The sequence below is a fragment of the Pezoporus flaviventris genome, unplaced genomic scaffold (genome assembly GCF_033815535.1).
Source record: "Pezoporus flaviventris isolate CSIRO_AGI_PZ_B2104156 unplaced genomic scaffold, CSIRO_AGI_Pfla_v1 ptg000131l, whole genome shotgun sequence".
Classification (NCBI taxonomy): Eukaryota; Metazoa; Chordata; class Aves; order Psittaciformes; family Psittacidae; genus Pezoporus; species Pezoporus flaviventris.
Genome location: NW_026892679.1, coordinates 2,295,036 through 2,320,450, shown reverse-complemented (window position 1 = coordinate 2,320,450; position 25,415 = coordinate 2,295,036). Strand labels below are relative to the sequence as shown.

At 44.5% G+C, this 25,415-nt stretch overlaps 1 protein-coding gene across 1 annotated transcript; it reads left to right on the top strand.

The window, feature by feature from the left end:
• The first annotated feature begins 6,405 nt into the window (after positions 1-6,405).
• Positions 6,406-13,671, top strand: FAM151B (family with sequence similarity 151 member B). Its single transcript, XM_061478747.1, has 5 exons — positions 6,406-6,676; positions 8,440-8,605; positions 11,399-11,616; positions 12,005-12,140; positions 12,580-13,671. Exons 2-5 carry the CDS (start codon positions 8,451-8,453, stop codon positions 12,725-12,727), a joined length of 657 nt encoding a protein of 218 aa, XP_061334731.1. The 5' UTR covers positions 6,406-6,676; positions 8,440-8,450; the 3' UTR covers positions 12,728-13,671.
• Positions 13,672-25,415: the final 11,744 nt, after the last annotated feature.

Below are 25,415 nucleotides of genomic sequence, written 5' to 3'. Positions count from 1 at the left end.
GTCATGTTAGTTTTATTGTGGGTTTTTTAAAATAATAATGACCACTTTCTGGGGGCAGTATCCTGTCTTTGAAAGCTTTTTTCCCCAGAAGGCTACATAGAGTCATAGACTGGTTTGGGTTGGAAGGGATATTAAAGCTCATTCATTTCCAGTTCCCTGCCACAGGCTGGGACACCTTCCACTAGACAAGGTTGCTCCAAGCCCTGTCCAACCTGGCCTTGACACTGCCAGGGGTGGGCAGCAACAGCTCTGGGCAACCTGTGTGAAGGCCTCACCACCATCATTCTATTTCTGGGCATTTCTAGGCATTCCAGTTTCTAGGAAAGACCTGCAGTGGCCTCACTGAGCCAGCATCACCCAGTTATCAAAGGAGTGACTTATTTACAGGTGGACAGCCTGCCCAGAGTTTCACATAGACTATGTCTTTAAAGGCACTGGCACTGAGGATCCAGCGAAAACACTCCAGGGGCTGTGCCAGCTGCCTCTGGGGCTTGCAAATGAAAATTCAGGAGCAATTACAGTCTGTTGTCTTCAGGTGTTCTGGGTTAGTTACCATTGCTCATCAGGGCAGGGCTGGGCAGGAGCGGAAAAAGACAAATTGAATCTGCCCATGGATATCGAAGACTAGAAGAAGGGCCTCTGTAGTACATGGGTGACAAAAGGAAGATGGGAAAATGGGGCCCATTGCTGAGCAGGGCAGGGACCTGGTTACACAGGACATGAAAAAGGCTGAAGTACTGAATACCTTCTGTGGTGGTGAAAATGGATCAGACACTTACAGTATGAACAAATTCTCCAAAGCAGAAAACAGCTGAGGCATTCACAAGATCTCTCTCTTTTTCCTTTTTTTCATTGAGCAGAGGGAGTTCCAGGTTACAGTTGTAGCAGGTAGGAAATATCTTTGCAGACAATACTGTGATGTTATAGAAGGTCCATGTTTCCTATCTATTAAAGCACCTTGCAAAGATACCTGTAAGTTTCACGTTTTTATTCCTTCTGACTCAAATTAGACATGCGCTACTCAAATGGACAGGAATTACCAAAGAAAACAAATTAAGAACTATGCACATGGATTCACAAAGAAATGTTGCTCTGGTTTCCTTTTTCTTTTCTCCGTTTTCTTCCATCTGTTCATCTGCAACCTCCAAAACTTGAAGGCTTCTTGCCTTGCGCAAGAGACCACGAAGCTGCTCACTAACAAATGCTGAGGAGTTTCATAACCAAGCCGACTTGTATCCAATTCTTCAGAAAAAGTGTCAGTCCAAGACTTTTCCAAGGAAATGCAGATGCACATTAATTTGATGCCAAGCCATCTTTCTGCTTTCTTGACAGCCTGCGTGGGAATTTTACCTGTTACTGGCTTCAGGACAGTATGGACAATCACCATGGGATCATTTTTCCATTGCAATGAGATTTTTTTTTAATTATTATTTTTTATTACAGGGAAACATTCAAGCTGACTGCAGAAAGCCACATTAAATCCCATGCAGATATAGACCTTCTCGCTGCTCAGAGTAACCTGTTGCCCATTCAGGAAGAGGAAACCCAGTGCAGGGATTTCACCTGATTTTTTGTCAGTCCTTCAGAGTATGGAAGAATTAATTCTACTCACCCAAATGACTGAAAGAGCTTTACACATTTTTAAGATGGGAATGCAAATAGGGACAGTTTGATCCAGCTGGAGGCCAGGCCTCCTGAGTACAAAGCCCATAGCCTTATTAACCAGACTATACTGCTTCCTTTAAAGTTGGCACATAAAAAGTAAACCAAGCCACCCTCTCTGGGATCATCCTCAAGTGTCCCTCTGTGCTCTTGCTCCAAGCACAACCTGCAGTGCTCCAGACTCTGCAGCACAGTTCAGACAGTGAATCTACTTCCAAGGGAGCTATCCTGTCCCAGTGAATGCTACAGTCATAGATACATTCCCTGCCACTGAGCCTTCACCATCTATTCCAGCCTGTAAATGCAATAAAAATGAACATAATCCACAAGTCAATTATAAGAAGTAAAATAAAAGTGATTTAACTGTAGATCTTTTACTCAGTACAGGGGCTGTGCTTTCATTTACAAATGTTTCAAACAAATCATGCAAGTACTCTTCTTCTTCAATAGTTATGGAAGAAACCTAAACTCCCTTTTTCTGTATCTCTTTTTATCCTTAATGGAAAATTCAAGAATGTGCTTTTGAAAGAATCTGTCCTCCTGCTGCCTGAGTGTCCTGTGCCACAATACAAGATGGGTTACTGACTGTGCTGAGTCAACCTGTGTTACTAACTCCCCCATGATGAGCAAGACTGGTAAACTGGTAACAAAGGACAAGAAGAAGGTTGAGGTATTCAACAACTTTTTGCCTCACCTCTTGAGTATGTGAACTGCAAGGCAGAAACTATGGAAGCAAAGTTCCACCCACTGTAAGTGAAGATCAGGTTTGTGACCATTTGAGGAAGCTGAACGTACACAGATCTATGTGACCTGCTGAGATCTTGAGAGAATTGGCTGATGCAGCTGCCAAACAACTCTCCATGGTATTTGAGAAGTCACAGTGGTCAAGTGAGGTCCCTGGTGGCTGAAAAAAAAGGGCAATAGCACACCCATTTGTAAAAACTGTAGAAAGGAGGACTGGGAACTATCAACCTGTCAGCTCACCTCTGTAACTGGGAATATCATGGAACAGATCCTTCTAGGAGCCATGCTGAGGCACATGGAGGGCAGGGAGGTGGCTCAAGACAGCCAGCACGGCTCCATTAAGGCAAGTCATGTCTGACTAACCTAGTGGCCTTCTATGATGGAGTTACTGCACCAGTGGATAAAGGAAGGACTATGGATGTCATCTGTCCGGACTGGTGTAAAGCCTTGTCAGGATCCGACTGGAGAAAACCCCAGTGTTGGACCTGTTTTGTTCATGATCCCAAGAGTGAAATTCAGAATCAAGTGGAGGTCAAGTACCGTAATTGACCAGTTGGTTTATTACAAAAGACAATTATTATAAAAAAGGAAATTATTAAAAAAACCAGACAGCGATAGGACAGATTGAAAAAAAAAAAAGGAAGCAAGAACTCAAAATGCAGAGTGATAGTCACCACTGTGGATCCAGCAGTGTCCTGGAGGTCTGTAGTTATCGTCCTTGGTGGTGGGAGTCCTCCAGAGTCTGTAGTTGGTACCAGAGCAGAGTGTCCCCAGGATTCTGTAGTAGTCATCGAAAATAGGTGTCCTCATGGAGGGTGTCCTTGTGGAGGCATCCTCCCTGGCAATTAACTTTTCCTCGTTTTATTATGTGCTGGGGGGAGTACCTCTGTTCTTAATGTCACGTGAACATACAGGGCGTATGAAAGGCCATGTGGAAGCATCAGCTCCCTGGTGAGCAACACCAGCCAACACAGCACCAGGTGCCAGGAGCACATTCTGGACAGTGCCAACCTGTTCAGTTCCTGTGCTTACTGCCTGTTACAAACAGCTCACAAAACTACAACTTTGCCAGTGCATGCATGTCCTAGCCTTCTCCATGTTCCGAATATCCTGTGTCAGGGACTTCAGAGAATGATCAGAAACAAAAACATGATGTCTAAAAGGTTCTACTTCTTCCTTCCTTATTGGACTGACTTTAGTAATTGCTTCCTGCTCCTCAACAAAAGGATCATCCCAAAAACAGACTGGATTTGTCTGAAAACACTTTCCAAAAGAACACCACATACCTGCTTTTTTCTGGAATTTGGGGGCGGGTGGTGTCTGGGTGGTTGCTTTTGATTTGGTTTGTTCTTTCTTCCTTCATTTTAAACGTCCCTGAAAGATCCACTATTAGTGTTCACACCATCAGTTCCACTGCTATTACCTCCTCTTCCTACCCCTGATATGCTGAACCTTTCCCTTTCCACCTGCCCCTCACAGGAACACTCAATTTTACATTAAAGCATAGGCCTTTTTGTCCCCTGACGCTGATGAAACGAACTCTAACTGATCTTCAGGCTGTTGTTTTTCTCTGATTCTACCCCAGCAGCAGCTGGAGACTCTAAGTGGAAGAGGCATTTGTTGATCTCCTTCACTCCAGAGTCGATGGAGCACTGCTGTTGCTGCTGGCGTGCAGCCTCTTGCAGGGCTGGGAGAGTCCTGGAGGCTGGGACCTTCTCTCTGGGGTCAGCAGGACCCTGCAGAGGGCGGCTCTTTGGTGGATACTGGCATGTACGTCAGGGAGTGCCTTCTCCAGTCACAGAAAATGTGAATTTATCACTACAGCTCAGGGGTGTTGGTCATAGAATCATAGAACAGTTAGGGTTGGAAAGGACCCTAAGATCATCTAGTTCCAACCCCTCTGCCATGGGGAAGGACACCTCACACTAAACCATGTCACCCAAGGCTCTGTCCAGCCAGCAGGTCAAAGGAGGGGATCCTGCCCCTCCACTCTGCTCTTGTGAGACCTCACCTGGAGTATTGTGTACAGTTCTGATGTCCTCAACATAAAAAGGACATGGAACTGCTGGAACAAGTCCAGGGGAGGGCCACGAGGATGATCAGGGGACTGGAGCATCTCCTGTATGAAGATAGGCTGAAAATGTTGGGTCTGTTCAGCCTGGAGAAGGCTGCGTGGAGACCTCATAGCAGCCTTCCAGTATCTGAAGAGGGCCTATAAGGATGCTGGGGATGGACTCTTGATTAGGGACTCTGGGGATAGGAAAAGGGGTAATGGGTTAAAACTTAAACAGGGGAAGTTTGGATATAAGGAGGAAGTTCTTTACTGTAAGGGTGGTGAGGATCTGGAATGGTTTGCCCAAGGAAGTTGTGAATGCTCCGTCCCTGGTGGTGTTCAAGGCCAGGTTGGACAGAGCCTTGGGTGACATGGTTTAGTGTGAGGTGTCCCTGCCCATGGCAGGGGGTTTGGAACTAAATGATCTTTCCAACCCTAACTATTCTATGTTTCTATGCCAGTATCCGCCAGAGAGCTGCCACATGCCAGCAGCCAGGAAAGAAGAGAACCTCGACACCAGGCCGAAGAAAGCCCCCATTCGCCTCTGGCATCTCTGCTGTTTCTTCAAGGGACACTGTCCCCAGCTGAACAGGAGGCTGCAAGGCAGCAGGCTGTGGGTGGCCTCCTGCCTGCAGTGTGGGCAGAACTATTTCAAAGAGAGGAACACCTCCTCAATCCTGTGCTGCCCTGGCTGTGCCAGCAGCTCCAGGCAATACACGGGGCACAGTGGTGGATAGTAAAGACTGCTGAGAGCACCATCCTGCACGCCCTGAGTGTCTATGGTCCAGAGTGGGAGACTAGTGCACATGCTGCAGCCTGTCCTTGGGGAACACACAGCAGTGCTGGTCAATGGTGTCCTCGGAATCATTGAATGCCAATGCAGTGAGGAGGCCCGGAGGCTACTGCGCTCTAGCACAGTAACACAGCTCCGGCTCCAGCAGCGACCCCGGCAACAGTTCCAGCTCCACCAGTTCCAGGCTGGTGATTCCTGACCCCAAACCAGCCTCCCCCAGCAGCCCTGCAGACTCTGACCAGGGGGAGGAACTCTGCACGTCAGAGGCTGCCCTGTGCAGGGGTCCTGGCCGCCACTCCTTTACCCCTGTCCCTGAAAGGCAGGAGCAGACGCAGGAGGAACTGGCGCAGCTGGTGGCAGCAGGCCAGCACCCACTGCCTCTCAAATCCTGGTTGGTGACCCCAAAAAATGAAGGCCTCCAGCCCACCGGACTCTCCCCCACCCTGCAAGAGGCTGTGCTGTCGACAGCAGTAGCAGGGCTCCAGCAATCCCCTGGCTGAAGTAAAAGCATTTTTTACTTCAACACTTCACACCCTCTGGAAAAGGGCATTCCCCAGGCAGCAGGAGTAGGGCAGGTCTCCTGGCACAGGCACAGGCACGGCAGCAGTGCTGTGGCCGATCCAGTTAAGTTGTCCATGCCCATGGCACGGGGTGTGAAAAGTTTTAAAGTCCCTTCCAAGCATGGGGCAGCCACAGCTTCTCTAGGCAACCTGTGCCAGGGCCTCAGCACACTCACAGGGAAGAACTTCTGCCTAAGAGCTGATCTCAGTCTCCCCTCTGTCAGGTTAAAGCCATTCCCCTTGTCCTGTCCCTACAGGCCCTTGTCCAAAGCCCTCTCCAGGTTTCTTGTAGCCCCCTCAGGCACTGGCAGCTGCTCTAAGGTCTCCCCTTAAGGATCCTTCTCTTCACCAGGCTGAACCAGCCCAGCTCTCTCAGCCTGTCTCCAGAGCAGAGCTGCTCCAGCCCTCGCTGCATCTCCGCGGCTTCCTCTGCACTCCCTCCAACAGCTCCACGTCCCTCCTTTCCCCTTTCTCCACCAGACGGCGCTGCCCCGCTCTCCTCCGCCGTTCCCGTGTTTCCTGAGGAAGCGGTCTCCCGGTAAGGAGCCAGCCCCGCTCCCACCGCGCAGAGTGGGCCTTGCAGGGCCATGGCGGACGATGGGCAGGGTAAGAGCTGCGTTGCTGGGGGTGCCGCGGCGGGTGCTGGGGCCGGGCTGCCCGATTTGCGGTGCTGAAGGGCCGGTATCTCGCTCCGCCGGCGGTGCTGAGAGAATTCTTCGGCTTTCGGCGGTGCCGCAGGTGCCTGGAGCGAGCAGGCGGTGGATCACTTTCTGAGGTCGCAGCGCATCGAAGCCAGAGATGCTGCCGCCGTCCGCTGGTTCCACGCCGCCAACAGCAAGGCCCGAGCCAGGGTGGCCGCGAGAAGTAAGTGCAACGGGCTTTCCTGCCCTGTCCCGCCCCGCCTTGCTGTGCCCTGCGAGGCCCATCACAGCGTGGCTGTCTGCCCCTTTGGGCTGCAGGACAGGGGTTGGAGGTGTTCCCTCCGTCAGACAGACTCCGTTAGTTGTGAAAAGGCTGACGGTTTGCAGCCCCTCTCTCGGGTCAGACGTTCGGCTGAACGAAGCCGGCAGAGCAGAGCCGTGGCTGCAGAGACTTCCGGTGTCATTCACTTGTACTAAACTTACCCACGGTGTCCATAGAATCCCAGACTGGTTTGGGTTGGAAGGGACCTTAAAGCTCATCCAGTTCCAGCCCCTTGCCACAGGCAGGGACACCTTCCACTAGACCAGGTTGCTCCAAGCCCCGTCCGACCTGGGCTTGAGCACTGCCAGCGATGGGGCAGCCACAGCTTCTCTGGGCAACCTGTGCCAGGGCCTCACCACCCTTGCAGGGAAGAACTTCTGCCTAAGAGCTCATTTCAATCTGTCAGGTGTTCAGAGTATATTTTTGCATAAAGGAATACAAAATCTGCTTCTGCAGGTGGGGCTGTTTTTCCTAATACTGAGGTTAGATCACAGCACCTTAGCACTGCAGCCCTGGCAGCAGTGGTCATGGTGTCCCTGTTCTTCCCAGTTTGATCTCAATGGTAGGTCACCCTCTCCCTTGCAGTGACACTCTGTGGATCTGCTCTGACAGACAGAAGATGTAAATGGGGAGATTGAAAGTCCTCTTCTAGGTGCGGGCTGGTCCACCCAGTCTCCAACAAGCCAGTCTCATACAAGGAGCAGGATGCTGTTTTAAGTCATCTGTGCAGAGCTGAGTGCTCCAAACCAGTCTGTGATTCCCAGGTAGTTTTGACTCTGTGGGATGGATCTTCTTCTGGGGCTTTTTAGGATGGTTTGAAATTGTGTAATGTTGTAATACAATGTTGTTCAAACAGGACACTTTTATTACTGCTCCCCCCCCCCCCCTTTTTTTTGCGATTATTATAATGTATTCCAGGTTTCATGTAAGCAGTTTAATTGAGTGAATTTTAATTTAATGTCTCTGAATATTGGGGAAATATACAAGTTATTTATGTAATTTTATACATCATTTGCTTTCTGTTGTCTGCTTAATTATCTTTTTTATTATTTCAGTCTAAGTAACTGCATATATTGAATTCTCTACAAAGCCAGTGGCACTTCCCAGACTCTCAGAAACTTACTATTATATAAAGCTGTTTTCCAGAACTTGCAGCATTCCTAAGATTTCCACTCAGTTGTGTTTCAGTTACATTTTCCTGGTAGGTGCTGTTTCCTGGCTGACCTTTTTTAAGACGTTTTGGCTGAGATGATCAATTTTGAGAATGAAGTGAGGAAAGTGTTAAAAACTTCTGGTCACCTTTTCTCTGAAGCCCTGTTTTAAGAGGAAAAGATTTGAAATTTAGCAAGAGTGGATTCACATTTTGGATACTCATTTTGGTGTTCCTCGGGGGGGGTGGGGTGGAAGTGATTACTTGCCCAAATATATTCACAAAACTAATTTTTCACGTAATTCTAGACTTCTGAAGAGTTAAGTGACTAAAGCACCTAGAGAAGCCTAAAGTACCTAGCTTTTGTAGCTTCACAAACAGCAACTGAGTGACCTTTGTGGAGTTACGTACACAGCCCAGTGCAGAAAGACTTGCCCTGTAATTAGTTGTTACTCTGAAGCAGAAGTTGGAATTACTGTTTCTGCTTCTGTTAGATCATTTTTTATATCAACAGGTGATGTTCACATGATAGAAGCAGATGTTGTTCTTCGTGGTGGCCAGGGAGGAAATGGAGACCCTATCATGGCTCATCCACCTGAAACAGACAGTGACAACACGTTGCGGGAATGGCTGAAAGAGATTGTCAACACGGATAAAGGCATCAAGCTGGATTTTAAGAGGTATCTCAGGAGAAAAAGATTTTTTTATTGTTTGTGTTCTTGCTATTAAAAACTTTACAAGCAGAGCTGTCTTTTTGGTGGTGTTAGACCAAAGTTTTTCTTTGGTGCAATTAGTGTAATGCATTTTTTTCCTGAACAGAAAATGATCAAACAGAGTTAGAATTACTAAATGCATCAGAAAAATAAAAGCTTTAGAAGTGTTTTGAACTATAAACAATGATTTCATATTCGGTGAATTAGTTACTTAGTTGCTAATGAGCAGAGTTTTACCATCATGGTACCTATCTGGGAAGCTTATGGAAAGTTTTCTGCTTGTGGAAAGAAATTAGGAGAGACAGCCTTCTGACCGGGAAGTCCAGCAGTGTCTCCCAGGCTGCAGATGGGGCTGAGATGGCATATCTGCTTGGCAGCACACAAGTCTCTTCTGCTTTCTTGGTGTCATTCTCTGCCATGGAAGGGGAATGAAAGTGTCAAGGTTTTTCAAGGAGCTTCTGAAAAGCTTGCTGAAAAGCCGTATCTGTTCCAGGTGTGCTCAAGTTCATCATGATTTAGAAACATCATCCTGTACTAGTATGAATATCTGTATTTTCCCAGAGCTGTTTATTTTTCCCTCCCCAAAGGAGAGGAATTCTGTTTTCTGATTAACTCCAATACTAATAATTTCAATTCCAGATTTAGGTATGCTCCTTTTAGTATCTGCTCTTGTAACACATAAAAATACGGTATTAGATTTCTTCGGCATGGTTTCTAATACAGAAAATTGTTCTTGCTTTTTGTGTAGTAGAGTGCATGTATATTGAAGTAAATTCAGTTTCTTTGGCCTAACTTATGACTTAAAATTTTCAGGGGTTCATTTAAAAATTATAACCATTAACTGTTTCATTGCATGTAATGGAAAATACACATGAAAACCCCATATACTTCCTTGAAAAGCCTGAAATGGGGTTCAAAGTGAGCTGAGATTTTCAGACACCTGAAAGCCCTGACTTTAGCTTTGTCTGAATTTGCATGTACAACATACATTTTTGCAGCAGATGGAGAACCCACCTCCACATTAAAAAGAGCTTCATCAGTCTAAGTATGCTATACAAATGCAAACCAAATGCTAGACAGTTGTAAAATGTGATTTTTACCCGTTGTTCTGTGAAATGTAGTCACAGTTTTCACGTAAAAGTTCATGAAAATCCAAAAGATGTGGGCAGATTAAATCCTTTTATTGTTACAGGATCTGTAGATATCTCCCAGGGCAGAGAAGGGAAAGGACAGGAGAAGTAGGCATTTGTTTGGGAGTATTTGCTGGGCTTGGTTGTTTTTTGTTGGGTTTTTGTTGTTTTGGGTTTTTTTTTCATTTTACTTATTGTTTAAATTGATTTTAAAATTATCTGCCTTATCTTTTATAAGCTTTTAAAATCCTCTTGCATTATAGAAGTCTATTATATAAAAGCGTATAAAAAATGTAAGTACACACTGCTGTTGTAGCCAAATGAGTGATGTTCTTTTTGGATGGCATTTCTTTGAAACTGGGAATATAGGGAAGCAGTTAAACATCATCTGTGTTGTCCAAACAGGCATTCTTCACAGTGCCTTCTCATCCCCTTCCTTTTCCTGGTGCTCCTGTGACACCCAGGGGGACCAGTTTAGGATGTGGAACTAACTAACTCTGCAGAGCAACATGAAGAACTTTCTGTTGGCTCAGCTGTCTGTCAGGTCTACAAGATTTTGGGAGATAATGCAGGTCCTAGCTGTTAGTAAGGAAATCACAACTCTGACCATAATGATTTTAAATTCCTGAATGTTACATAGAGCATTAATTAATTTGCTGTGAGAGAAAAATAAGTATTTTATTTGCATTCATACCTTTTCCCCATTTTCCCACTTTTCCTTTTCTTCCCCTATACTGCTGGTTTTGAAAGTTTTAGTAAGACAGAGAAAGGTTATTGTTTGCCCTGTAGTTATGCTTTTTCTTTTGATTTGAGAGACAAGTGAGAATAGGTGACTTAAGTTACCTTATTAAATGCTTACAAGTGGCACTGCATTGGTTGCTCAAGTGACTACATCTCAGTAACTACCTGTAGGAAGAACAGCTAATGGGCAGACTTGTTCATGCTGCAACTATTATGCCAGGCTTTTGAGCTGTGGGAGCAAGCCCCACCAGGGACAGAATGTTCAGATGGGTGCCCTTTCACTCTGCTAAAATTATCAGAAAATGTTGAGGTTTTGACCTTTTTTTCTCCTAGTATAGGTGCATTATCTTGTGCAGATGTGAAGGTAACCAGTCTGTTGGCTGGATTTGAAATAGTGATAAAAGCTTTAACGCTTAAAGTGCTGTTAGGGTTGGGAGCAATTACGTTTACCCCTTGAACAGCATATAAGCATCATTGATACATATATAATAAATAGAATAAATATATTTAAATTCATTCATTTCTAATTTTCCAGATTAGAAAGCTACAAGTATTAGTTTTCATGTAATACTATGAATACTATCTTCAGCCCAGTGGTCTCATCTAAACAAATCCAGTGGCTCCCTGGATTAAATCCTTTGCAAGCATTCAATATCATCCAAGTCTTAACAAGTTAGAAGAGCCATGAGGTGGAAGTTCACACCTGGAGGCAGGGAAATGAGAAACTTCCAGTACTTTTTACCAGCAGTGGTAGTCACCTGATGGTAAAAAGGGTCCTCAGACTGACAGGTACAGCTTCACTGACATGTCCATCTGGTGTATACACTGTACATTTCCCATCCTCAGTCCAAGTGAAGTGTCTCACCTCACCCATGTGTTACTGGTACAGCCTAGATGCCCTACGGCCTTCCTTGGAACTTCTTGAACATGTGAAGCACCACTTGAGGCGACCCATTTGGATCAATGCAGACATCCTACCAGGACCTAATGGCAGTAGCTCTGTAGTGGATGCAACAGGATTCCTTGGCACTGTCACCTCATTTTTCCCAAATGTGACCTTATCACTAGGGTGGACAACTGGCTGGCACCCTGACAAGTGCAATAAAGGTAAAGATAGAAAATTTAATTCTGACACTGCGTATTCTGTTTTCTCCAAATTAATTTCATAATTGATTCAAAATAAGCTATATGCCATCTCATAAAAGATAATAAGATTGTATCTTATAACAGATCCCACATTCTATACATTCTGTATTCTGGAAATGAAGATTTTCAAAAGAAGTTTATTTTTCTACTTCAGTACTGATGTTCTTCACTGAGACAATGACAGTTCTTACTCGTAATCATTGAGCCATTTCATTTTAGAATTATGTGATTTTTCACAAAACCCTTATTTGCTTTTATTTTGTCTTCCAACCAAACCATTTTGTGTCCTTATTTTGATGCAGACTGTATTTGTGAAGAATTCTTTTTAATGAGGTGGTGTTTACTGCAGGCTATGACTGGGTGATGGTGAAGGAAATGGCTCAGATATGCAACACGCTTCCCCAGCCTGTAACTTTCGCTGTAAGAGCAGCACTGGTACGACAGTCAGTATCTGAGCTGCGCTGGTTAATCCAGCAGTCAGATAGGTAAGTTTGAGGGCCTTTGTTTTCAGTTGCCTTTATTATACAGGCATAGACTTGTTTATATAAATACAGCTCAGTTATGTGTACATACATTGCCCAGAGAAGCTGTGGCTGCCCAGTCCCTGGCAGTGTTCAGGGCCAGGCTGAATGGGGCTTAGAGCAACCTAGTCTGGTGGAAGGTGTTCCTGCCCATGGAAGAGGGTTGGAACTGGATGAGCTTTAAGGTCCCTTCCAACCCAAAGCACTCTGTGATCCTGTGATACATACCCAATTACATTGAAAATACTTTTTTTCGTTTAGTTTATCTTTCAGTTCTTTAATTCTTTCAGTTCTTAAATTGTTTTGTGCACTGATTCTGACTTAACATGCTTTTATGTGAAGATAATATATTCTTTTTTCTCTTTCTGTTTTTTTCCCTTTGTTGTTTTCTTTTTTAATATAGGTACAGTCTCACCGTTTGGACAGGAAAGGAAGATGTGTACTCTGTAGAAGATTTGCTTTACATCCGAGAAAACTTTGATAAAAGTAAGGTTTATTACGACATTTTAGAGCCACAAAATTCTGAATTCAGAAAAGCCATAGTAGCATAGTAAATAGGGAAGCAGGCAACGAATGACCTTATAATACTTAGTCTCTTTAAACATGAAGATTTCTTGGTCAAAGAAATGTATTTTCCTTACTAGAAGAACTGTATAGAACACAGTTGTGGACATTGGAGGAGGTTTTGCATAACATGCAACTGAAAGGCTTCTCAAATAGAAATTTAGTGCCTTCTTAATAATTCCTTACTCATCGTCTTCATGCCCCTTCTTATTTATCCAGTGGCGTGTAGCAAAGGCTACTCATGTTACCTGAATATTCTAGCACTTCTTCCGTAGAAGCATATAAAGGGGAGAATGGCCCCAGCTTGTACTTGTGGACCAAGGTGATTTGCTGCTAACTGCTTTCATGTAAGCCAACATCTTTGTGACCCTCAGTCTTTACTAAAGCCTGTTTATGCTTTTTATGGGGGAGGGCAAGAATTAGGACTGTGTTAATTACAGAGCTATGCTGTTCCCAAAGGGGTTATTTTGTAGCTCATCATGATACACTCCATTTTTAATGCTGTTGCAGTTTATTAATGTTCTCACTCCTGTGTTTGCAGTGAAGTAGCATGTTAGTACCTTTTTCTAGCTACAATTACTTCTGACATGTCTGCTGCAAATTACTGTAATTATTGTATGGTGACCCTCAGGAAATACTCACTGCACACATCAGTTACTCCAGATGAGGTGTTGAGGTCTGTGTTCAGGAGCAGTAACCCTGGCAAATGGGTGCAATAAGCAGCTGGGAGTAGTGTCTCAGACTGCCACAGCAGAGCGTACTCATTAAAACCCCAAATAAAGCAGCATTATTTTTTATTGTGCTTCCAGTATAATTCAAAGTATCATACCCTATCATCTTCTGAATTTTGAACATTTGATTTTTTGGGGCAGTTTTATGTTTGTTTTTTATATCCTTATGGCTTGGCTCCCTTGAAATTTTCAGTGGTCCTTCTGTCATTATAGCTGCTGCTTTCATTAGCCAGTTTTGAGTCCTCTTATTGCTGTAACAGGAAAAAAAGTTCTGCGTATGCAAAAAGTCTCAGTGAGGATATGTCTAAGCGGAATTAAAATGTGTTTTAAAAAGGTGTTCTCATTACTGTGTTTTTAAAATGTTTGTTGAGGTCAGGTTTGTATTTTATAATGGGCTGGCTTTTGGAGAGAAGACTGTAACTCACACCATCGGGGGCAGCTTATGGAAGTGTTCAAAATACTGATACCTTCAGGGAAAACATACAGGAATTAATTAGAGTTCATTAGTGTGCGTCCATGTGTGGATTTTGGGAATAAACTGGACTATATGACTAAATCAATATCTTCACTGTTCAGTTTTAGATCTTAGCATGGTTTTGGAGTGGCTGAACATAAATTCACTTTTTTTTTTGCTTGGGACACAACCTCTGAATTAGATCTGCAGTGCACAGGAGGTGCCATCTTTAGGCTTAAGTATAAAATAAGTGGTTTTGACTTCATGTTGGTAAGTCTCAGTCCACTGGTGCTGCCTTAGGAGTTGGACGGTTGGTACACTGGCTTCCTGAACCCCAGTTCAGATGAGCAGGGTGGCTGAGGTGAGCCGTGCTTTAACCTGGAGGCTGTACAAGACCTCCAGAGGTTATTTTTGTTACAATTTAATGACAAATTTCACCTCTTACATAGTACATACTACCACAGAGGATTTATTCAGACACAGAAGGAGTTTGAAGTAATTCTGTAATTCTGTTTGGTTACTATAAGCTTACTTTCATCTTTGTTGAGGTTTAACAGATGCTTGCAAGGAGTTTAAGTAAAGAATTTGTGTAACATGATGGCTGCTGTCGCCAGGGAGCCTCAGAACCTAATCGAAGTCCCTGGGTTCTTTTGCCCATTCTGTGCCAGCAAAAAGAAGCTTGTTTTAATTGTGTAAAATGACAAAGCCAAGGACATTCCTATGAGGTCTGTGCCATCTTTCAACACACACTGTTGGCCAAAGAGAAGTGACTCAGGTAATAGGTGTCCTTTAGGGAACATATATTTTGCATATATATATATATATATATATATATATATTTTTTATATATAAGGTTAACTGATGTAAAGGAGCATAGGACCTCTTTTAAAACAGATTAGTAACTGCATATTTTTTCAGAACAATTAGTCATTAGTATTGGAATTTTATCCCTTTCATTCTGAAAAAAAGCAGAACTGATTTCTTAAGATTTATCTTTGCCAAACCTGGTCTCCTTGAAGGTATTACAGTGCCAGGTGAAAATGTGTGGCTGGGAAATATTTTACAACAGGCATTCCTCCCTCTAATTCTGGATTTCAATGTTAATTAGAATAATAATAATAATAATAATACAGTGTGAATGTCCTTATTAGGATGGTTATTTGTGACTAATGTTGGCCTTTCTGTAGCAATCCATGTCCTTGTGACATGAACCAAATAATAGCCAGCCAGTGGAATAATGGTTTACTAATATAAGAATCCAATTATGTATGAATACCTACTTTTAGTTGAAAAATGAAATAATTGTACTGCATAACAGATGCAGAAAGATGAAGGTCTTAATAAGGATTCATGATGGAGAAAAAAAACAGGGATTTAATGACTGGTTTATTTACTATTCTTATGTAGCTGCATTAAAATATGGCAGTATTCTTTTGGAAGCACTGCGTAATTGTCAAAGACAAAAATCAAAACAGAGCAACTCCAAATGCCTTTCTCCTTAAAGTAAAAAACAGACAAAAAGTGCAGTGAGGGCTCAATTGAAACTTCTTTAAACCCTGGAAACTGCTTTTTTACGGCATTCTTGTGTTGTGACTTGCTGTCCTTACAGTTCTTAAACCAAAATGTGAAGGATTTTTAGATGATCACTGCCTTTTCTGAGGGCACCACTGCCTGTGTAGGAATTACTTTCATTGTATGGTTTCACACGGCATTTTGTAGAGAAAATGAAAACCAAAAGTAAAAAATATTGTAATGTTTTTCACCTTTTTAAACTTTGATTCCAAATCAGTCATCTCATCAGTGGTGTGTTTTACTGAAAGCTGTAACCTGGTTTGGCAGGAGTGCTTGCTCACAGACATGTCACTACTGTTTTATATAGTTTTTAAGTGTTTAAGGGCTTTATGGCATTAATCTTTCTATGAGATGGAGTGGATGACTAACACTAATTTTTCACAGTAAGGTGTGAGAACTACTCCAGGTTCTTAGGAGCACCTCTTAAGAGAAAAGGTTTCAGCTTGTGACTTTTTTTTACCAAGATGCGTAACGAACATCTGGTTTAATTAGTAAACTTGAAGGTTTCAGGGAGGTATTTAACATTAGAAATTCAGGTCTTATTTCCCACTAGAGCACAGCTCTCATGAGGAGCAGCCAAGGGAACTGGGGTGTTTAGTCTGGAGAAGGGAAGGCTCAGATTGGACCTTACTGCTCTCTACAACTACCTGAAAGGAAGATGGAGACAGGAGATGGCTGGTCTCTGCTGCCAAGGAACAAATGACAGGACAAGAGGAAACAGCCTCAAACTGCACCAGGGAAGGTTTAGACTGGATATTAGGAACAATTTCTTCCCTAAAAGGCATTGGAACAGGCTGGCCAGGGCAGTGGTGGAATCACCGTCCCCAGAAGTGTTCACAAACTGTGTAAATGGTGACATGTTCATGGTGACCAGTAATATGGTTCATTGGTGGCCTTGGCAGTGCTGGGGAATGGTTAGACTTGATGATCTTAAAGGTCTTTTCCAACCTAGTTGATTCTATGATTCTTTGCTCAGACAACTGGAAAATGACAAGGATTACAAATTCAGACATGATGGGTGTATTTCCACTGGAGTGGAAGCACAATCAGCCTCTGAGAGAGGGAAAGAGCCTCTCTCACACAATACTTTGTACAAATTTAGCCATGTTGGAACAAATCTTATCAACTGTTTCAATATTCCTGTATAGAGACAGCCTGAGAAACACTCAGGAGCAAGTATCTTTGGTAGTGACTCTCTGTCTCCTAAGTGGTGTATAAACGGATGTATCATCTATTTGCATGCCCCCTGAATAGGGAAAAAACTTTTATTTATGCATTGTAACCACATCAAGAGAGCAAAACTGAATTATTTTTCCTCTGAAGGAAATGCAACAATAAACATTAACATTAAAGTTTCACATTATTTCTGCATCAAAATGAAGCATAGAATATTGGCAACACCACAAAAGAGCTTCACTTCTTCAAGACATTTGCATTTTCCTCCATTTTCTGAGCATTTTGTAAGAAAAATGCTTTTTCAGTTGAGGGAGCAGATCTTGTGTAATAATAGAACAGATATTTGGCTTCCTACCTCCACCAAAGACATTGGTACCATTTGATCTGTGAGATTTTTTTTTTTTTTCCTAAAAAATATTTTTTTTTTTTAAAGATACATCTTTAACTTCAAATATTTAACTTCATTATGAGATGAACAGATTACAAATTTCTCTTTCCTTTTATAGTATCATAAAAACATTTGAAAAGTCTGTTGTGCCTGTACCTGGTGTTTACAGGGACCAGTTTATACCCACTTAATATAATAATACATATGTTCTTCCACATCATTTCTCTGCCATAAAAAGATTTCTGTGTGGTTCTTGTTTCTGCCTGGTATATGCAGATGGTGATCCAGCAATCTCATGAAGTAAGAGGCAGAAACTGAGTGGAACCAAATGCTCCATCACCTTCACCATATTCCCACCAGCACTCAACAGCTCTTAAAATGTACATTTTGAACACTTGAGTTTTCTTAAGATGTATCCTGATCTCCTCAAAAGCCTTGCAGTGCCAGTAATGCTTGAAGGTGAAAATGTGTGGCTAGGAAATATTTTTAAATTAAAAATTTTTAAATGTATTTTAAAATACCTTAAAGTGTGCATTTTAAGACTTCTTATTTTTGGATATTCAGTGTGCAAACTCAGCAGTTTGTTTTTTTATATGTAGTGAACACACTTGATACACAACTCTGTTGTGTAAAGATGTAAATCATACGTTACATTCCAGATGTCAAATGTTCCCTTCTTCAAAATACACATATTACGAACTTTTGGACACTTACATTTTTACATAAAAAAGGTTTTGTAGAGGCTGTTTATCATCCACTTGAAATTATCTTACACTAAGGCAAGGTTAACATTACAGTTATTTGTTAGGCAGTGCCAGACTGGGTGAATTTTGACTTGTCCTGGGTTTAGCGGTAGCAGTTAATTTTTCTCCTTCTTGGTAGCTGGTGCAGCGCTGTGTTTTGACTTCCAGCCTGGGAACAGTGCTGGTGATACCGATGTTTTCGGTTGTTGCTAAGTGATGTTTACCCTGACCAAGGACTTTGTGAGGCTCGTGCTCTGCCAGGGAGAAGGGGAAGCAGGGAGGAAGCAGAGACGGGGTGCCTGACCCACGTTAGCCGAAGAGGTATTCCGTACCACAGCACGTCATGCCTGGGGGGGGGTAACTGGGAGTTACCTGGAAGGACACGGGCTTCTGGGTCAGACTCGTTTCTCAGCAGGTGGTATTGTATTCTCTTCCCTTGTTATTTTCCCTTATCGTTGTCGTTGGTGGTAGCGGTGGTGATTTGTGTTGTACTTTGGTTGCTGGACTGTTCTTGTCTCAACCCGTAGGAGTTGCACTCTTTCAATCCTCCTCCCCATCCCTCTTGGGAGCGGGGAAGTGGAGAGCCGGGGGGGCGCCTCGATTGCTTTCAGCCCGGCACCACTCACTGGGAGTGAGTGAACAAGCTGTCTGTCTAGGGTTTAAACCACGACAGTTTCATTTTGGCGCCCAACCTGGGGCACAAGGGGTTGCGATAATGACAGATCTGACCGGATTAATAGTCACTCATCACAATCTATCTGATTTATCCAGCTCCTCACGTGTACCAACACAGGTCTCCGCTATTAACAAAAGGCGTCGTATTGTTTGAGAGAGGAGATACAGGAGGTATACGCCACGGGCTATCCTATGGTTTTACCTGCGGGATCACAGAGAAGACATGAAAAAGTGGGATGGAAAACCTACTTCAGCTTTGGAGGAATGGGTGAGTGAATTGAAGAGGGGAGCAAGGGCCAAGACTGATCATCCCATGAGAGCTACGGCTTCAGTCTCTGGTGAGCAGTTTCTCAGATGGAGTGGAAGAGCTGATTTTACTCCAGCTCCTGTGATAATGAAGAATAATCCCTTTTACCACGACTTAAGTGTCCAACGCTGTGATGACCACTAAAGAGGCCCTGCCTCCAGCCAGGTGGAGGTAGGGGACAATCGGATTTACTGGACTTTGTGGATCAGATGGCCTGACACATCAGTCCCACAGAAGTATAAGGCTCTAGTAGATACCGGTGCACAGTGTACCCTGATGCCATCAAGCTGTCAAGGGGTGGAATCCATCTATATTTCTGGAGTGACAGGAGGATCCCAAGAGTTGACTGTGCTGGAGGCTGAAATCAGCCTGACTGGGAGGGAATGGCAAAAGCACCCTATTGTGACTGGTCCAGAGGCTCCATGCATCCTCAGCATAGACTACCTCAAGAGAGGGTACTTCAAAGACCCAAAAGTGTACCGGTGGGGTTTTGGTATTGCTGCTTTGGAGACTGAGGAAATTGAGCAGCTGTCCACTTTGCCTGGTCTCTCAGAGGATCCTTCTGTTGTGGGGTTGCTGAAAGTTGAAGAACAACAAGTGCCAATTGCGACCACAATGGTGCACCGGTGGCAATATTGCACCAACAGAGACTCCCTGATTCCCACCCATCAGCTGATCCGTAGACTGGAGAGTCAGGGAGTGATCAGCAGGACCCACTCGCCCTTTAATGGCCCCATATGGCCAGTGTGAAAGTCTAATGGAGAATGGAGACTAACAGTTGACTATCGTGGCCTGAATGAAGTCACACCACCATTGAGTGCTGCCGTACCGGACATGCTAGAACTTCAGTATGAACTGGAGTCAAAGGCAGCCAAGTGGTATGCCACGATTGATATTGCCAATGCATTTTTCTCCATTCCTTTGGCAGCAGAGTGCAGGCCACAGTTTGCTTTTACTTGGAGGGGTGTCCAGTTCACTTGGAACCGACTGCCCCAGGGGTGGAAACACAGCCCTGCCATTTGCCACGGACTGATCCAGACTACACTGGAACAGGGGCAAGCTCCAGAACACCTGCAATACATTGATGACATTGTTGTGTGGGGCGATACAGCGGAAGAAGTCTTTGAGAAAGGGAGGAAAATAATCCAAATTCTGCTGAAAACTGGTTTTGTCATAAAATGGAATAAGGTCAAGGGACCTGCATAGGAGATTCAATTTTTGGGAATAAAATGGCAAGATGGACGTAGACAGATCCCCACAGATGTGATCAACAAGATAATAGCAATGTCTCCACCAACTAATAAGAAAGAAACGCAAGCTTTCTTGGGTGCAGTGGGGTTCTGGAGAATGCACATCCCAAATTACAGTTCGATTGTAAGCCCTCTCTATCATGTGACCCAGAAGAAGAATGATTTTAAATGGGGCCCTGAGCAACAACAAGCCTTTGAGCAAATTAAATGCAAGGTAGTTCATGCAGTGGTCCTTGGACCTGTCCGGACCCGGCCAGATGTAAAAAATGTACTGTTGTCGTGGTTTAAACCCAGCTAGACAGCTCTTTCACTCACTTCCCCCCCTTCTTGCCCTCCCCCTACTTCCGGAGGGACAGAGAGGAGAATCGAAAAGAATGCAACTCCCCCAGGTTGAGATAAGAACAGTTTAATAACTAAGGTATAACACAAATCACTACTGCTACCATGAATAATAGTAATGATAAAGGAAATAGATAATGATAAAGGGAAGAGAATACAACACCTCAGCACCAGCCGATAGATAACTCGCCCCCCCCCCCAGCCGGACCAAGCTCTGACCCATACCTCCTCAAACCCTGCCGTCCTCGCCCTTCTGGGTAACTCTCCGTTACCTCCTGGGCATGACGTGCTGTGTCATGGTCAGTTTAGGTCAGCTGTCCTGTCTCTGGTTCCTCCCAGCTTCCCCTCCTCCCTGGCAGAGCATGAGGCTCACAAAGTCCTTGGCCAAACCAAAACATCATTGTTATCAGCTCTGTTCCCGAGCCGAAAGTCAAAACACTGCACTGCACCAGCTACCAAGGAGGAGGAAATGACTGCTACTGCTGAACCCAGGACAACTGTACACTGCAGCTGGGGAGAATGGTCCTACCTGGAGCCTCTGGCAGAAAGCTCCAGGGGAGACTCGAGGTTGACACCTCGGCTTTTGGAGTCGGGGATACAAAAGATCTGAGGCCAGCTATACCCCAACTGAGAAAGAGATACTGGCAGCCTATGAAGGGGTTTGAGCTGCTTCAGAAGTGATTGGCACTGAAGCACAGCTCCTCCTGGCACCCTGGTTGCCCGTGCTGGGCTGGATGTTCAAAGGCAGGGTCTCCTCTACACATCATGCAACTGATGCTACATGGAGTAAATGGGCTGCACTAATTACACAATGAACTCCAATAGGAAATCTCAGTCCAGGCATTCTAGAAGTCATCATGGACTGGCCAGAGGGCAAAGATTTCAGAATGTCACCACAGGAGGAGGCGGTGCGTGCTGAAGAGGCCCCACCATATAATGAACTGTCAGAAAGTGAAAAGCAGTATGCCTTGTTCACTGATGGGTCCTGCCGTATTGTGGGAAAGCATCGGAGATGGAAGGCAGCTGTATGGAGTCCTGGACGACAAGTTGCAGAAACTGCTGACGGAGAGGGTGAATCGAGTCAGTTTGCCGAGGTGAAAGCCATCCAGCTGGCCCTGGACATTGCTGAACGAGAAAAGTGGCCAGTACTTTATCTCTATACTGACTCATGGATGGTGGCAAATGCCCTGTGGGGGTGGTTGAAGCAATGGAAGCAGAGCAACTGGCAACGCAGAGGTAAACCCATCTGGGCTGCTGCACTGTGGAAAGATATTGCTGCCCGGGTACAGAACCTGGTGGTGAAGGTACGTCATGTAGATGCCCATGTACCCAAGAGTCGGGCCACTGAGGAACACCAGAACAACCAACAAGTGGATAAAGCGGCTAAGATTGAAGTGGCTCAGATGGACTTAGATTGGCAACATAAATGTGAATTATTTTTGTCCCGGTGGGCCCATGACACTTCAGGCCATCAGGGCAGAGATGTAACATATAGATGGGCCCATGATTGAGGGGTGGACTTAACAATGGACACTATTGCCCAGGTTATTCATGAGTGTGAAACATGTGCTGCAATTAAACAAGCCAAGCGGTTAAAGCCTCTTTGCTATGGAGGATGATGGTTGAAATATAAATATGGGGAGGCCTGGCAGATTGACTATATCACACTGCCACCAACCCGCCAAGGCAAGCGCCATGTGCTTACCATGGTGGAAGCAACCACCGGATGGCTGGAAACATACGCTGTGCCCCATGCTACTGCCTGGAACACTATCCTGGGCCTTGAGAAACAGATTTTGTGGCGACACGGCACCCCAGAGAGAATTGAGTCAGACAATGGGACTCATTTCCGAAATAACCTTATAGATACCTGGGCCAAAGAGCATGGCATTGAGTGGGTATATCACATCCCCTACCACGCACCAGCCTCTGGGAAAACTGAACGGTACAATGGGCTGTTAAAAACTACACTGAGAGCAATGGGTGGGGGAACTTTCAAGCATTGGGATACACACTTACCAAAGGCCACCTGGTTGGTCAACACCAGAGGATCTGCCAACAGGGCTGGCCCAGCCCAGTCAGAACTTTTACATATTGTAGAGGGGGACAAAGTTCCCGTGGTGCATATGAAGAATTTGCTGGGGAAGACAGTCTGGGTTATTCCTGCTTCAGGTAAATGCAAACCCACTCGTGGGATTGCTTTTGCTCAGGGACCTGGATATGCTTGATGGGTAATGCAGGAAGATGGGGAAGTCCGATGTATACCTCAAGGGGATTTGATTTTAGGGGAAAACAGCCACTGAACTTAATTGTATGCTGTTGCCTGCTGTGTAGTACTTTTATAGCCCATCGACTAGATGTCTCCAGGTCACCAGCAACTGGCCCTGACTTCCCTCCAATCATCATCCCAACAGAGAATGAACTTTGATAGAACTGGATGAGTTCCGCAGTAAAGGAACGACCAGCATCAGCAGGCAACGATCCAATACTGCACACAGACTTTCCTCCCCTGAAAGATTGTTACAAGAGATGGAACCTGACATTATGGACCGAATGGACTCGGCAGCATTATAGGGATTGGTCCATGCACTAAGAAAATGATCTCTTTCTCTTGGTCTGTGTATATATGGATGTATATATGTGGGAGAGCAATGGTGTATTGAAAATGTGGGATCTAAGCACGACGTGAATGGTATGGAATAAGGGGTGGATACTGTCCTGGGTTTAGCAGTAGCAGTCAATTTTTCTCCTTCGTGGTAGCTGGTGCAGTGCTGTGTTTTGACTTCCAGCCTGGGAACAGTGCTGGTGATACCGATGTTTTTGGTTATTGCTAAGTGATGTTTACCCTGACCAAGGACTTTGTGAGGCTCATGCTCTGCCAGGGAGAAGGGGAAGCTGTGAGGAAGCAGAGACAGGGCGCCTGACCCAGGCTAGCCGAAGAGGTATTCCATACCACAGCGCATCATGCCCAGGGTGGGGGGTAACTGGGAGTTACCTGGAAGGACACGGGCTTCCGGGTGGGACTTGTTTCTTGGCCGGTGGTATCGTATTCTCTTCCCTTGTTATTTTCTCTTATTATTGTTGTTGGTGGTGGTAGCGGTGGTGATTTGTGTTGTACATTGGTTGCTGGACTGTTCTTGTCTCAGCCCATATGAGTTGCACTCTTTCAATCCTCCTCCCCATCCCTCTGGGAGCAGGGAAGGGGAGAGCCCGGGGCGGGGGGCCTCGATTGCTTTCAGCCCGGCACCACTCGCTGGGAGCGAGTGAACAAGCTGTCTGTCTAGGGTTTAAACCACGACAGACTGAAGCTGCAAGAAGACAGATGGCACCCAGTGTGTGTTTTCAGAAAAAAAAAGTATAAAAAGTATTTCAGTATACAGAAATTCACATTAGACGGACACAATTTAAATAGTTATTTTCTGTAAACTACTAGACAACAGAACACGTTCAGTATTTCTCAAGTCTTTAGGAGATGGGTTTAAAAATGCTAAATGGAATATTAGAAGTCAGGTGTCCATCAAGTATGCACAAAGACAGGATGTGGTATGTGTACAGAGATGTTTGGTATCACAGTAAGTGGGGAACAAAACCAGATTTTTCTGTGTTTAGACAGATAACATATATATGCAACAGTTTTGAGGCAAAGAAGTGTTTCTCATCTCTGAGAAACTCATCTCTCTGCTTCAAATTAGGCAAAATGAGGACTTCTATCTCCCAGGTGGTGGATTTTTCTTTTGGGTCTGTCTCAGCAGGAGGACAGAGCTCTTCCTCACTCCCAGATGTGCGTGAAGTGCTCTTGCTGACCAAGGCAACATCTGGATATGCCCGACTACTTGTATCCTCTCTTGGAAAGAAAGCCATGCCTCTGACTGGGGAAAATACAGGGACTGTAGTGATATGACAAAGGGTAATGGGTTAAAACTTAAACAGGGGAAGTTTGGATATAAGGAGGAAGCTCTTCACTGTAAGGGTGGTGAGGATCTGGAATGGGTTGCCCAGGGAAGTTGTGAATGCTCCATCCCTGGCAGTGTTCAAGACCAGGTTGGACAGGTGCTTCGGTGACATGGTTTAGTGGGAGGTGTCCTTGCCCATGGCAGGGAGGTTGGAACTTGATGATCTGAAGGTCCTTTCCAACCCTAACTATTCTATGATTCCATGAAAAAGAGCTCCTGCCTCATGTGGAGATCTCTTTTTTTGGGGGAGTCTGGAACTACAAAGAGTAGTGGACTCTTCTTTAGGTACAGTGTCTGCCTCCCCCATCCTTCCCCTTTTTAAATGAGCATATCACAGAACTCCAACAGCTTAAGAAGTCCAAGATGATTGGCATGGCTGATTAACAGTGCAGGTAGGGTTTGGTCATTTCACACTGGGTTCTTGACTCAGCTCCCAGGCATTGTGTGCTGAACTGAGCTGTAGCTGGAATTTCCAGCTCTGCATGTGACACAGCTCTGCAACACAAATTTCACTGACAAGTGAAATTGACACTTTTAATGTCAAATTTCATTGACATCTGTTGATGTGCAGCAAAGCCACTGAACACGGAAGATGCTGCCTGTGTCTGCTGGCCGCTGCCCACCCTTGGTGAACACTGTTTCTGCCTGGGATTTCTGGATATTTCACAACTTAGACAGCTTCAGTCTGGTGTCCAGCATCACAGTTCAGTGTTTCAGGTTCCCACACCCCACATATGCCACCTTTCTGGGTGGAGAAAGAGTATGAATTTGGAGGAACAGGAGAGGGAGTACTTCTAATCTAAAATGAAAATGATAGCGCCTATTACAATCCGTAGCAGGTTCAGCCTGTCATGGGTAAAATTTCAGTGCTGAAGTTGAAAACATTATGAAAACAGTGTAATAGCTATTCCTCAGTTTGCAGAGAGCAGTATGATCAGTTAAGTATATTTTTTTCATGTAGTCTCTGGTCTATTTAACTCACTCCAAGGCAGAAGGCTTTACATCACAGACGTACTTTCTGTGATGTGTACCATTACAATCATGTAGTGCAGTGACTACCTACATATCGTAAAGAATTTTTAACCCA

Coding starts and splice junctions, on each gene's coding strand:
- FAM151B (XM_061478747.1), top strand. CDS start 8,451: ATGATAGAAGCAGATGTTGTTCTTCGTGGTGGCCAGGGAGGAAATGGA. Junction 8,606..11,398: donor ATCAAGCTGGATTTTAAGAG/GTATCTCAGGAG, acceptor TTACTGGTACAG/CCTAGATGCCCTACGGCCTT. Junction 12,141..12,579: donor TTAATCCAGCAGTCAGATAG/GTAAGTTTGAGG, acceptor TTTTTAATATAG/GTACAGTCTCACCGTTTGGA.